Consider the following 15,717-nt stretch of genomic DNA (forward strand, 5'->3'; position numbering starts at 1 on the left):
TCGGGCCAATTCACGGCCTGATATCGCACTTTCCATCATGTGAAAGCTTCATGGTTGCAAGGCGTTTTCATTTGAAAACAGCCAAGCATCGCTGCGTGGGAATCCCTTCATTCCCCCCAGCCACGGTTCAAGGGATTCCCCCAGCCGTAGCTAAAACGATTCCCCTAGCAGCTGCAGAAGTGATTCCCCCAGCCGCTGCAGAGGGGATTCCCCTAGCTTTTGCTGAATGGATTTCCCCATTTTTTTGCAGAAGGGATTCCCCCAGCCTCTGCAGAAGGGATTTCCTGCTGCAGAAGGGATTTCCTGCCGCAGCTGTCACAGCCATTGCAGAGGATAGTGGAGTTCTCCCATTGCTTTCAATGGGGCTGGCTTCTGCCGCCAGCCACATTGAAAACAATGGGAAATATTGCAACAAGATAGAACATGCCCAATTTTTTCTTCTCCCAACATCACGAGTAAAAACATTTGCAAATGTAAAAGAAACCATTGAAAATCATTGGTTTCATAATCCTGCGTGTTCATTCACTCTCGCATTGCGCGAAAATCGCATGATTTTCTCGCCCGTGTGCTACCGGCCTAAATGTATGGACTGTAAAGAGTTGCACAAAAAAAAGCTGCATAGCCCCATTCTAGATTGGAGCGGCCTCCATGCATAATGTACGGAGATGCTGTTGGCAGCCTAGCAGAAAAAACAGACCTAGGCCACATAAGCATATCACATGCAGGTGTCCCGGCCCGACCTCAGGTCTACTGACCCACACTCACAGAATCATAGATCTCTGTGATGCTGCAAGTTTTGGTCAGTAAATCAGCGGTCAGGTTGAGAAAATGATCTGTAATGTGGGCAAAAAATGCACCCATAATAGGCTTTTCTAAAACTGACCTTATGCTAGTTATCCATCTAAATTGTAAGAAAATCGTGTGTTTTTTGAGTAATGCGAGAAAACGCTGAATTACGAAACCCATGCTTTCCAATGACTTCCTTCCCATCTGTGATGTTTTCTATCATGTAATGCTGCGAGATTCGTAAAATTGCTGCCTTGCCTATTTTTATGCTTTTTGCAATTTTTTTCTCACCCATGTTTCCGTATGGAGCCTCCGATTCATCGCAACAAATGAACTTGTAATGTTCGCGTGATGGGATGTGTTTTTAACATTAGCAATTCCTATTATCGCCAATCGCACGAGAAAATCGCAAGCGGCAACGATGTGATGCAAAATTATTTTCCAGACAAAAGCATCGCTGATGCTCACACATTGCATGAGCACATATGTGATATTGATGCAATTGTCTTGCGGCGATATCGCACTCGCCAGTGTGAAGGAGCCCTTACAGGAGCTCAGCGACACTGCTAGAATTATGTCTCTCAACTGTTCTTAAAAACAACGTGCAGAATTGAGAATGCAGCACCGCTCTATTCTACTGGGTATGGTTCTGATACTCCCTGCAATATCCTGTGTATCTTCCGCATGTAAAGCCACCGCAGAAAACAAGCAAAGTATCCACCTAGTGTGAACATTCCCTAAGTCATAACTGTTGTGAACCTCATACACTTGCCTTGTTTCATGCTTTTCATCAATGCAAAACAGCTGTATGCAAAAGGCAGTGGCATCTCCTTTGTACACAGGGCTAAAGGGCGGCCTCTCTGCTTCTGTGCTTGGCGTCCCCGAGGTCCTGCAATTCACACCTCTGATGGCATCATCTGCACTGGAAGCTCTGCTCACTGTTTCTTTCTGCTGCAATGAGAAGAAAGGGACTGAACATTTTCTTTTGTCTAATACCTACATCCTGCATCCCCAGCAACTACAAGAGTTGTAGCACCAAGAAGTCTTCAGTATGGAAATAAGCACACAAATTGAAGAGTTGTAATTTTCAGTAAAAGTGTGCATAACAAAAGAGAAATACGAGGGAAAAACAATAAATGATAATGTAGTAAAACAATAAGAACCTGTGACTTCTGGCGTGGTTTCACACACAGGCTTTTGTAGCAGTTTTTCATGCAGTTTCTTTTAGCCACAGTCAGAAGGGGATTCAGCAGGAAGGTGACTTAAAGGCCTTAGTCAGACGGGCGTTTTTTCGCGCGATTTGCGGATCGCATGACGGATGCGCATCCGCAAATCGCGTGACCAGTGCGCGCAAGTCGCCCGCAAATCGCCCGAAAATCTGCTCCTAGCCGCGTTTCATTAGAAACGGGCCGGAGCTGTCCAGCGCATTGCATTCAATGGAGACGGCAATACAGCCGTCTCCATTGAAAGCAATGCGCTGCGGGCGAGCCCGGGATGAATTGTCGGTAAGGGCTTAAATATATAAGCCCTTCCCTGCAATCCATCCTAAAATGTGTTAAAATAAAAAAAAATTGTATGCTCACCTGCCTGCAGCCGGAGCTCTGTGCGGCCGTCCTGCAGTGGGTGTGAAGGGGGTGTGAGTCAGACCTGCCCCCTGATTGGCTCAGCGCTGAGCCAATCAGAGGCATGCCTCACTCACACCCATTCATGAATTCATGAATGGATGTGAGTCAGACCTGCCCCTGATTGGCTCAGCGCTGAGAGGCAGCAGTCACTAACCCATTCATGAATTCATGAATGGGTGTGTGAGTGTTTTCAGCCTCTGATTGGTCAGGCTGTGACCAATCAGAGGCAGATCATTCAGCAGACTTCAGTTCAGGAGAACTGACAGCGGCCGCGGCTGGACTCCGGCTGCAGCGGAAAGGTGAGTATACAATTTTTTTTTATTTTAACACATTTTAGGATGAATTGCAGGAAAGGGTTTATATATTTAACCCCTTCCCGACAATTCACCCCGCGCACGCCGGCAGCCCATTGCTTTCAATGGAGCGGCTGTATTGCCGCTCCATTGAATTCAATGGTCAAACATCGTTCTTCTCTGCCACAGCTGTTACAGCTGTGGCAGAGAAGAATGATTTGTCTACTATATGTTCTCAATGGGGTCGGTGCTGCTGCCGCCGGCCCCATTGAGCGCATATACAGAAGAGAACAGGAATCGCAGATCGCAGATAGGTGCGATCTGCGATTTTTTGTTCTATAATTTATCGGACGAGCGCATAAAAAGCGCTCATGTGTCCGATACCATTGCAAAGCAATGGTTTTATAAAATCGCCAGACGCATGCGCATGCGCAAATCGCGGCAATAAACGCCCGTCTGACTGAGGCTAAAGTCATTCCTTTATATTCCTATGCCTGGCTTTGGCTCAAAAAGCTACATGAAAGACTGCCACAAAAGCTGCTATAAAAACCTATGCTTGTGTGAAACCACTCCTACCGTTACAACGTAATCTATTTTCTGTCTGCTACTTCAGATTGCTACATGATTGAACTGGTGGAGATATATATGAAAGCAATGGATCATTTTTATGAAAAAAATTGATACGGCTACTGGGACAAATATCACTCACCCCTGATGAAGCTAGAGCAGCAAACAGCAATACTGTGGGACTTTGACTGCAGTATTATAAGGTTGTGTCCTCTTTTGTTACTCTCTCTACTATTTTAGACTTTGCGAATCCTCTTCTCAGAATGATAATTGCATGCCATATTATTAATTGCTAATTTTTACAGGCAACTTGCACTTTATATGTATACAGTTGTGGTCAACATTACTATCACAACTGAATATTTAGTACGCTATATAAATATCTCCTGAAATAATGTATTTAGTGAAACTGCTTGTGTATATGTGTGTATATATATATATATATAAACTCAGATGTTCAATACAGAAAAGTACAAGATATACAAATTAAGCAAATAAAAACTTTGCAAGAGAAAAGGATAGAACATAGACAACAATTGCAAGACTTGATTAATGGCATAAAGAACAAAATGAGACTAACCTATGAATAAGGCCTCTTTCACACGGGCGTTGCGATTTTCGGCCGCCTACATCGCAGCCGAAAATCGCATGGAAGGGAGAAAGCCGCGACTAAGGGCGCCCACCCACTGGCGCTTGCGATTTTCGTGCGTGAAAAACGCAGCGTTTTCGTCGCGTTTTTGGCGCGTTTTCCGCACGTTTTTCGCGGCATTTTCGCGTTAATTTATATTGACATTCATGGGTGCATTAAGAGAAAAATAAGGACACATATGCAACTGACAGTTCCTATGTTAAAAATTGCAACGGACTGAAACAAAAAACGCCAGTGGACAGGAGTACATTCAAAACTAATTGCTCTTGAGAAAAAACGCAAAACGCAAAGGAAAAAAAATCGCCAGTGGGTGGGCGCCCTAAGTCTTATCTAAATTTCCTGTTTTCTCGCCCATTCACACGGCCGGGCTGCGGCATATATACACCGCAGCCTGGAATTCCGTGGGCTGGGGAAAAAGACCTTAGCTCTGCTAAGGTCTCTCACGATTCCCTTGCCGGCTGATACTGGCAAAAGAAGCTCTCATAGAAGCCTATGGGAGCTGCTGGCAAGGGTAGGGGGAAAGACATTAGCAGTGCTTGCCATGCTAAATTCCCTCCCCCTCCTTCCCCAGCCTATGGGAGCTGCCGGCAAAAGGAGGGAATTTAGCAACACAAGCCGCTGTTAAACTCCCTCCCACCTCTCCACTCTGGCAGCTCCCATCTTTTCCGTCTGCTTTTACGCTTTTTTATGTTAAAGCGGCTGGCCGGAATGCGCACCATATGCATTATCTTTTCCGTCCTGCCACTTTTACATATTGGAAAACTGCAGATCTGAACCAATGCATTAGAATCCAATGCTTCAGATGGTCGCGATTTTCGACCAGCATTTTATGTAAAAGAGGCCTCAGTAGAAATTAGTCTCCCCTTTCCCCACTATGTCAGTGTTCACATGACCTTAATTAGTCTATGAATGGTGGCTTTGATGTGTAAGAGCTGGGTCACATGAGTGTGCAAATCGCGCAGAAGTTCGGCACACTAACTGCGCTAAAAATTGCCTAAATGGGAGATTTCCCACTAGCAAGTCCTGAGCTTAATTAACGGTGAAATTGCCAATTCACGTGATTGGATGCTGCGTGTCACTGAAAACAAGCGCTGCTGCTCTGGGAGGAGACTCATCTCAGCAGGGTTGCAGGAAAATTCCTGCTGTGGAGAGAGAGAGGTTTCCCTACAGGGAAAAGGAAGGAAATCCCCAGTAGCGTGACATCCTCTCCCATTTCTCCTTATTAGGGGCATGTACTGCAGTGGGGCCATTTTAACCTATAATGGATCCCTGATGTGCATCTCATTTTAATTGTCTTTAATGGGCAACTGATTATGAAATAAAGCTTTCTGACATTATTTCTATTATTGGATCTGATTCTCTACATTTATTTCAAGTGTGTACTGTGTTTTTTGGTATTACTGCTGGGCCAAATAAACATAAGTGAAAGAATGGGCATATTAGTCAAACGACCAAGCATTTATATAGTGCTATTACAGAATGAATGAGATACTTTGTCAAGTATGAACTCCATATTAGAAGAGTACAAAACAATCATGGAGGCCCCTTTTATTATCTTACAGCTGAATTAGTAACAGAAAAAGTTTGCAAAGTTAATTCCCACAGTTCTATTCATTCGTTGGGAAACCTTCAATAAGATGGATGGGATGTAAGTAAGTTAAAAATCTAAGCCTTATTGATATTTTATTTCTGTATCTATATACAAAATATTTCACATCCATCGTAGTAAGGGTTTTTGTAGACAGGAGGACCTTGGTGCAGGTCAGTATAGCCTCTGTGTTTTTCCTTATAGGCTCTATTAGGTGCTTTTAGGGAAGACTAGCTCTGCAGTACAAAGTCCACTGGAACATGCCACAGTTTTCTCTTTGTCAAATTTGTACTTTTTTAGCGCAACACTAAAATGGTACCCTAAAAGGCCTTGTACAGAAGTATGGCTTGCTTGAATATGGGATCAATGCCCAGTATGTTATAATTTGGGTTACTAACGGGAAAAAATCGTAGCACTCCACAAATTCTGGGGAATAGAAGTGATTCATTCACCATGCCAATGCAAACTTTCAGCCCCATCCCAGGGTATTTTTAAAGCATCCAATATCATACATATAGGGATGAGAATTTATGTAATACTTAATCAATGTTACCATGAATTTCCTATTATAAGGCACTATTTGTACAAGCACCATCAAAGTTTCTGTTAGCACCCCATACCTGGAGTTCATTCTGTTCTGGGACAATCTCTGTTGCATTGCTTTCAGAGTTTAATGGTATTCCAGACTCCTGGTGTAGATCAGGCTGAAAAGACAATAAAAACATTAAGTTTAAATGGATCCTACAAGGGTTGTCCAACTGGTTTATTACTCTAATAGCCCCACTACCCCCATGCAGCCCACAGCAAGTTTAACTACTTAGGTTGGATCCACATGGACTGATTTACAGAGGAATGTCCGATGCAGATCAGCATTTGGTGTGGATTTTGAAGCAGGTTTTGTCGTGTATTTCTGTGCAGAATTTACCCCCTCAATTGAGAAGAGGTGAATGTATCGGCAGTGGGCCATTAGCTAGGTAAGTACTTAGTGCAGGTGTAACATTAACTAGGTAAGTAACCTGGAGTTCCTGGAGAAAAGTCACACAACGTTTTGATTCCTCAAACTCCCTTAACCCCGAACAAGAATGACTCAGGCATCAAGCCAAAAAATGGACCCTTCAACCAAAATGTATTTTCAAACCACCATCGAACAATCTGTGATTTGAAAAGTCATGCAACAATGATGTGATTTCCATCAGTATGATCCTTACTGCTGGTGAGTAGGTGATTTCTCCAGAGCATCACTAGTGAAGACATTTAAATTTACTGACTTTCCTGCTTCTAACAAAGAATATTAGTCACTAGAGATATTTAGGTACAGGTGTTCTTTACCTTTCCAGTTCACCCTCAAGAGGGAACGCCTGTGTACGTGGCCCAGAGCTGAGGCCCGTACCTAGCTGCCTCGTTTGGTGTGCGTATATGTATATATGTGTATTGTTAATTGGAATGACTTATGTGTATTGGCCTAGACAGGTCACCAAAAGATCAATGTCTGGTGTTCTAACTGACTGACCTAGGTATGACTGAGCACAATTCACCCTAATGCACTCTGTCCTGTGTCAATCATCCATAACCAGCAAAGGGTTGGGTATTGGGAATTTCCTTTAGCTCAGGATTGGTTGGCGGGGAGAGCTAGTGTAGTTTGGGAGCAGTCTGGGGGAGAGAAGAAAGGAGAGTAGGCGAAGACTGAGCTCAAGGCAGGTCGAGCCTAAGGTAGGCTGGGTCAAGTCAAGCAGTGTGTGGGAAATTCACGTTGTGGAGCTGGCCACAGCACAGTCTTTTCCCACCCTACCAGAAGGCATCTGAGTCAGGGCATATCCCGCACAGCTGGAATGAAATCAGGCATAGTAACCATGAGTTTACTGCATCCCTGTTGAGTCAGAAGTCAGGGTGCCCACGAGAGAGCCTGCACTTGCCCCCTCCATTCCTCCACAAATAACCACCCACCACTGCAACCATCTAACGTAGTCTGGCAGCCTCATCTTCCATGAGAGAGAGTTCAGTAAGCCTAATCTGTTGTTTCATGTGTGAGAGAAGAACTGTTAAAGTTTCTACTGCCTGCCAAATCTGTGAAGTGAATTCTAACCTGCCATTCTGCAAGAGTCAGAAAAATTATGTGCCTCCGGTTTTACTAAAGCTCTTTGGTCTGAACTCTTTATTTCACCATTACACCATATTCAGAGGCACTGGCGTCACGTTGTACTTGTACCCTTTGCTGTCACCAATCGCCCTTGTGAAAGCCTATCAACGTTCTATGTGGAGTAGCCACCACCTTGACTAGGCCTGTGTTAGAATACCCACTCGTGTTAGTTCTGCTAACTTCAGCTCGTCGCACCTGCAGACGCCTAACAGATCCTATACAAGATTGGACGGGTCTACAGGAGTGGTAAGATCTAATTTCATCATTACTACTGAAATCAGATTGCCATAGGTGAATTTCATATGGCTATTCATCTTTTATATACACATGTGTTATGGCATTATACATGTGACAGTGATCAATATCTATTTCTTGCATGCTGGAATTTTGATCATCATCATTTATTGAGGCATCATATAGTTTATCTTATAGAATATCTTTTATTCTATGAAAAGTTCTGTTTTACATTTGACAATTTTCATAATTTGGTGAAGTCTTAATACAAGGATCCATACCAATTGTAAGGTTCCTTTGGGATCTCTATTTTATTGTAATGAATCAATAAAACAATCATTAGTTATCCCCGGCTTATTGGCTGTTCAGCACATATTTCTTTGTCGGGTTTCTGAGTCTACTGACAGTTGTTGGATATGCACATCATTCACTTACAGAATCTGATTACTATATTTATGTGTCTATCTGCTAGTATTATCGGTTTAATCCGCAGAAAGAAGATTGTATAAAGAATAAGGAGATTCTCAGGAAACAAGCTCAGGAATATCTGATGACGAAGTAAGAGAACTTACACAATTATCACATAAAAGGACATAAGAAAAACTCCTGACATCCTTATTTCATCCGCCCTACAACATACGATCATGATAACGATAATGCAGACACAGATTTCAAAAGGAGACCTATTAATTAAAGTGTTATGTACCGTACCTTCTCATCTGTCCCCTGAATACTTATGACGTCTGACAGCTGGGATAATTTGGATCCTGACCTTTGACTTGTTTGTCTGCTTAGCATTACATCTCCTGGAAGACAGTCATAATGTTTACATCAAACACTGAGATGCAACTAGTAATGACTTAAGACTAATTAATTAAAGACTTATTATATGTTTATTTTCAGATATTAATTAAAGTGACTGCTGTGTTTGAAATGAGAAGTAAATGTGATTCTGGAAGTCATCAACAGCTGCAGGTTGCCCAGACTAAGTGCAATCTTACGGCTACAAACAAGGATAATGACATTTGTGGTAGATATTATGCCTTTGAGCTATTAGACTGCAGCTACAGATCTTGTAGTATGTCAGATATAGAGATGGGACACAGAGTTGTGTGCATTGATTTTCCCATAAACCGTACTTTTCTCTTTAACTTTTATGTGTAAAGGTAGAGGATATTTCATAATGACAGGTCCACGTTCATTTTTGTGCCTATTTAAACACAGTGCAGTTAACACAATAAAAAACACATTATTAATAGAGTTGAGCGAACATACTCTGCCGAGCTTGATGCTCGTTCGAGTATTAGCGTACTCGATGGTGCTCGTTACTCAAACGAGCATCACACCGTGTTTTACCTCGCCCCAGTTTTTGGCCCCTCCCCGCCGTGACGTGCCTGTTTTGGCCCCTCCCCGCCGCAACGCAGCGCGCGTCAATGGCAAATTTTGGGGCTGGCGAGGGGGAGAGAGAGAGAGGGGGGGGGGGGGGGGGAAGAAAGAAACACACGAACCAAGTAAAAAAAAAAAGCTCGGGTCTCCCATTGTAGTCAATGGGGTTTGTTACTCGAGTAGAGCTCTCGAATTTTACGAAAAGCTCGACTCGAATAACGCGGACCCGAGCATTTGGGTGCTCGCTCATCTCTAATTATTAACACTCTCACCAATATTTTATAAAAACCTTACAATACCTGCGAGCATGCAGCAAATATGCAATCCCCATACACTTTCTTGGAGAGTACGTGTGCATAATACACACACAGATAGAGCATGCCACAATTTTCTTTTGCCCACGTATTTCGAGCACATCATATTATTGTGTAATACGCAGTAGACCGGCCTAATGAGAAGCATCTCCTTCACTGTGGCAAAGACAAGGACACTGATTTACAGTGGAAGTATATTGTAAGACTGATGAAACACACACAGGCTATCAGATGAGCATAAGTTTTCTGAAAAGTTAGTATTACTTTAATTAAGAATGGAAATCTTCCTGTTAGTAAAAAAAACATTGTGCTTTGTAGTAATGATAGTGCATCCCCATATCAATGATTCTTGGCCCATGTAAAAGAGTGCCAATCGGCATGCTTTGTTGATCGGCACTCATCAACGACTGCCTGCTTCTTGTGAATGTAGATGGGCGGGCTGAAATTATCCTTGGCCCCGCTCTACCTCCATTCGCTACTACCGCACCTCCATTCGGTCAGCGATGCTCGTTCCTATGTAAAAGCATAGGAATGTTAAACACTGGGACGACCTGTCGGGCATCTGTTGCCCGACAGATTATCTCAAGTAAAAGCATCTTAAATTTATCACTTATTAGTTGAAAAATGGGCAAACATATATGCTGCAAAATATTATCATTGTTAGCGGCACATCTTCCCGTATGATATCGTGATGTGCTTTTGATAATGATGACATAGTACTGGAGACAAATAACCATATTAATGATCATTCCTCTCCAAAACATCTGCTATCACCCTATGTAACGGCTATTTAAAAGAGCGCCTATCTCATCGATCAGTGAATATTTAAATAACTGCTGCAGGCCCATTCAAACCAATGGGTCATCAAAGATGTGCTGGTCTCTCCAAAGGAACCTCCGTCTATAGACTTACAAATGTCTAACGGGGAATCTGTAAATGGGTTGTCTTCCATTTTTATCTTATTAGATTGACTCGATGTTCGCTACACAAACATAAAATGTTTGGTAAAGTTGTAAATGTTGTAAATGGTTGTAAATGTTTTAAGAACTGTTGAGCCGAGGATTCGGCGTGAACTGTCCACCGTCCACGGCTTAGTTTTCCATGTTTTGAGGACATGGCAACAGTGAAACTTGTAAGCACTTGATATGAATGTGGCTTGATATGAATGTGTTGCTAAGACACGCTCATATCAAGTGCCTACCAGTTTCACTGTTGCCATGTCCCCAAAACGTGGAAGACCAAGCCGTAGACGGTGGACAGTTCAAGCTGAATCCTCGGCTCGACAGTGGCTTAGCAACACTTGACTCTGCCTAGCAGTGGTGTTGGCTAAAGCACAACAACACTGTTAGACTTAACATAGGAACTTTGACCTGGCTTCCAACTCAAATTTTATGATTTTACGGCGGTGGTGAAGATGTAAGAAATCTAATAAAACCAAAATCATCCACCAAAGGTCACGCAAAGGGGTCAAAGTGTGGTGCACGAAAAAGCCTGTAGGCTTTTTTTATATATATATAATAACTAATCAAAAACTGAAAAATATATAAGCGTATGACCACCCAACCTAAAACAATATCCTACGACAGATTATAAATAAAGATGAGAGAGCATACTCGCTAAGGACAATTACTCGAGCGAGCATTGTCATTAGCAAGTACCTGCCTGTTTGGAAAAAAAGGTTTGGGTGCCGGAAGGGGGCGGGGAGCGGCGGGGGAGAGCAGGGGGAAATGGAGGGAAGATCTCTCTCCATCTAACCCTCCCCCCCCCCCGCTCCCACTTGCTCACTCCCACAACTCACCGCTCACCCGTGCCAGCACCCGAACCTTTTCTTCCGAGCGGGCAGGTACTTGCTAAGGACAATCCTCGCACGAGCAATTGTCCTTAGCGAGTATGCTCGCTCATCTCTAATTATAAAGAATAAAACATTGAACATTGTACTGTATGGTTAACCACCAGTAGATCAAATAAAAAAACTAAACTCATGCATAGCATAAAAAAGAGTAGATAAGAAACACAAATAAAAAACAGTGCTAGCATAGCTGCATTCACATAACAGAATTTTGCAATGTGACAGGTAAGATGTGGAATGGGGAATATGAGCGTTAACTAGGAATTAATAAACTCATCATTTACAAGAGAGCCAGAATTAACTTTGTACCATTACTACCGTAGTTATCTGGTGGGAATACGCTCACACAGCAGGTTTCCTTTTTCAAAATGTAAATTGGAAATCTCTAGAAATATATTATATTAAGTGTGAAAATGTGTTTCAGTCAGCAATGTTCTTTTACTTTGATTTCTCTTAAGAATATATCTCTATTACTGAAAGACACTGACATAAGGGCAAAACTATTGAAGTTCCCAATTAAAGAAGAATTTTCATGCATTCTGAAGCCTGTAAAGAAAGACCTTTGAAAATTCCCATTAGCGGACAGAAAGATTTTCACTTGACACTGCATTTTCTTGCAGCTTCTGACATATAAAATATCGTGCTGGAAATGAAGGATATTTGATGTTCATTTTAATGACATGTAGAACCATGATATTACACATTGTGTTCACTCGTATCTTCTTGTTCCGATTTTGCTTTGGAAAATACAATAAAAACGAATGTTTAAAGAACAAAATTCTGTTGCGTCCGGAAATATGTAACAATTTTTGGTTTGCAGCCTGTGTAAACTAAGCTCAACATAGACATCTTGGACAAAACCGAGCAGCTGCGGTAGTTTCCATTACAAAAACATATAAAGGCTAACACATGTATTACGTAGTGTAGACATGTGAATGTACAGATGAGCTTATCAGTCCTCAGCCACTTTCAAGGCAGCAATAAAAGAACTGAGTGATATGCAAGCTGTCCTATTGTTCTGTTCAATAGGGGCAGGACACACATTTCAGCAATATGTCACTCCTATTCTTTATCTCTCCGACGTGCCGTGTACACAGTTGTTTTGTGTGTGTCCATAATGCTTAACCCGTATCAGATGACAGAAGAGTAGTAAGGGCACTCGTAGCAGAATCCATTAGTTTCAGCTTGAGCTAGTTGGATAGACATGTATGAAAATGTAGAACATAATATCACTAATCAAAAATGTCCTATCTTCATTTCTAAACACATCGTATCTTCTGAGGTGTAGCAATACGGGGTGCAGAAGTAACAGTAGCACCCCGTTCCTGGTACCTGAGGGGCTCAAAACCCCTCTACACATAAGAGGACACTAGTCTCATAAATGGTAGTCAGGGTGCCTATTAAATGGCCACTTCATTGGAGACATCCATCTAGTGCCACGTTGGCTCGCTTTTGGCTTTTGGAACTTAGCCATCCATCGTGGCATACATTCTACTTGGTGTTGATATAGTTCTGCAGGAATAATCACTCATGTGGACGGGATAGCTTCTTGTACTTGCCACAGATTAGATGGAGGTACTGACATGCTATGAACAGTTGATAAGATGGGATTCGTTGATTCACGTGGGTTGTGACAATTTTTGATCCTTCCATCAGAATTCTTCATAGGCTCTAGCTGTTATTGAAGATCTGCCTATTTAACTAAATGTGTCTGAGCTGCAATACTAGATACTGTCCATGGACAGGAGTGGCGTTGCTTCTTGAAAAAACAAGCATACTCATTTTCTTCTAGTCTTATAAACACCTTTGAGTGTTTCAGAGAAGGAGCCATAAGATGAAAAATAGAAACTAACCACAATGGATTGATGCTGAATGATGGAGCCAAGCAGAGGGTAGTAACAGATAATATCAATCAGGGACCAAGTCAGAAGCCTCTCAACATACAGGATATCACACATTACAATGTATTGGTATGAGTACATGGTGTCCCCTAGGTTAAATGGCATGCACAGCCCATGGAAAGCTGAATGACCCAATAGTTGAAACCTCTAACCCCTTTAGGACATGGCCTATTTTGGGCATAAGTGCGCAACAATTTTGGGGGGATTTTCATCTTGACATTTCAAAAGCAGTAACTTTTTTATTTTTCAGTCAACGCGGTCGTATGAGAGCTTGTTTCTTGAGTGATGAGCTGTAGTTTTTATTGGTGCCATTTTGGGGTACATAAACTATATTGTAAAATTTTTATAATTTTTTTATGATAACAGGGAGAGAAAACACATCAATTCTGCCATAGGTTTTTTCTTAAAGGGGTTGTCTCACGAAAGCAAGTGGGGTTCAGCACTTCTGTATGGCCATATTAATGCACTTTGTAATATACATCGTGCATTAAATATGAGCCATACAGAAGTTATTCACTTACCTGCTTCGTTGCTAGTGTCCCCGTCTAATTTCGCTTTCTTCTGGCGTTTTTAGACGCGCTTGCGCTGTGCGGTCTTCTTCCTGGTGAATGGGGCCGCTCGTGCCGGAGAGCTGGTCATCGTAGCTCCGCCCCGTCACGTGTGCCAATTCCAGCCAATCAGGAGGCTGGAATTGGCAATGGACCGCACAGAGCCCACGGTGCACCATGGGAAAGGACCCGCGGTGCACCATGGGAAAGGACCCGCGGTGCATCGTGGGTGAAGATCCCGGCGGCCATCTTGGTGAAGGAAGAAGTAGGAAGAAGGAAGACGTCGCAGAGCGGGGATTCGGGTAAGTAATATGTTTTTTTTTTTTAACACATCCATTGGGGTTGTCTATGGAAAAAAAAAAACCCCGTTTCGGCGCAAGACAACCCCTTTAAGTGTTAATCATGCAGCATAAATGACACAATACCTTTTTTTCTGCGGGTCGGTACGATTGCAACAATACCAAATTTATCATTATTTTTTTAGTTTTTTCCACTTTTTGGCAATAAAACCCCTTTATTTGTTTTTCTAAATCGCTACATTCAAAGTTTTATAACTTTTTTATTTTTTCATGGACAGAGCTCTGTAAGAGCTTGCCTTTTGTGCGACGAGCTATAGTTCTTATGGGTACCACTTTGGGGTACATATGGCTATTTTCATCACTTTTATTGTTTTTTTTGGGAGGCAAAATGAAAAAACAAGCATTTTGCCTCAGTTTTTTAGTTGTTTTTTTTTTGCCGTACAAAAGAAAATGTCTATTCAATTTTTTGCACGAGTCGTTACGGATACAATGATACCAAATATGTGGGATTTTATTATTTTTTTTATACTAATAGGGGAAAAAGCAGAAAAAGAAGGATTTTTTTAACCTTTTTTTTAATACTATTTATGTCTCTGTAGGGAACTTGCACCTATGATAACTATGATAAAGCATTGCAGGATAGAAGTCCTGCAATGCCTTATCGCTTCTAATAGCGATCAAAGGTAACGGCCAAGCCGGGCGCCTGTATCTGGCGTCCTGTTGCCATGGCAACCAGTCGGCCCTCCTTGATTACTTCACGGGGGTCCAATGACGTCATAGGGGGAGCACGCTCCCTCTCTGAATCTTTTACATGCCACAATCTACATAGATCGCAGCAGGAAAGGGGTTAACAGCAGGGGTCGCTGTTCCAATGCACCCCCGCTGTTGCAGTGGGAGGCCGACTATCCATAACAGCTGATTCCCACTGCCAGATAGTGGGGAATCTCTCCTGATCTCGCGCTATCTACAGGACGTAAGTGTATGCGCTGTTGCATTAAGTACCCCAGAGCAAGGACATATACTTTCGCCCTGTGGCATTAAGGGGTTAAAAATCCAACATTAATGATTAAAATAACTCATAACCGGTTGAAGAGTCTATTATGCCACATGAGAGCAATATCCCTTGGAAAATCAGATTTCTTTCTCAAAATGTACTTTTAATGTAACTCCCCTACACCATCTTCAGATTATAATTAATGGGACCCATGCATGAAACTCATTGAGCATCATAAAGCTGCCTTAGCAATTCGACCACGCAGCATGAGTAAGTCATTCAACTACCGATTTGAAGACCGGACAGGAGCTTAAGTAAGGGCCTGTTCACATCATGTTGAGGCCACTGTCCCTAGGTTTTGTCACAGAAACAGCATCCAGACATTCTTCTTTGTTCTACGTTGTTCTCTCTGGTACAAATGTCAAAGATCAGCAGTACCTTATTGGTCTCGGTTTGAGTAATGGAAGCCTATACCTACGTCCAAGTTTATATCTTGACACCATTTTTAGTGATCCAGATGGGAACCTGTGACAGAACCCAAGAATGG

At 42.4% G+C, this 15,717-nt stretch overlaps 1 protein-coding gene across 3 annotated transcripts in view; it reads right to left on the reverse strand.

The window, feature by feature from the left end:
* CFAP61 (cilia and flagella associated protein 61) overlaps nt 1–15,717 on the reverse strand; it is a 332,916-nt gene that overhangs the window by 222,988 nt on the left and 94,211 nt on the right. For 2 of the 3 annotated variants that reach the window (XM_066595760.1, XM_066595761.1), the window contains exons 9-11: nt 8,591–8,685; nt 6,129–6,212; nt 1,559–1,737 (exon numbers count right to left, since the gene is read on the reverse strand). In XM_066595760.1, the coding sequence (XP_066451857.1) occupies nt 1,559–1,737; nt 6,129–6,212; nt 8,591–8,685 (358 nt within the window). The remainder of the gene's footprint in view (nt 1–1,558; nt 1,738–6,128; nt 6,213–8,590; nt 8,686–15,717) is intronic. The other variant, XM_066595763.1, reaches the window with a different exon arrangement.

The sequence above is a fragment of the Eleutherodactylus coqui genome, chromosome 3, assembly GCF_035609145.1.
Source record: "Eleutherodactylus coqui strain aEleCoq1 chromosome 3, aEleCoq1.hap1, whole genome shotgun sequence".
NCBI lineage: Eukaryota > Metazoa > Chordata > Amphibia > Anura > Eleutherodactylidae > Eleutherodactylus > Eleutherodactylus coqui.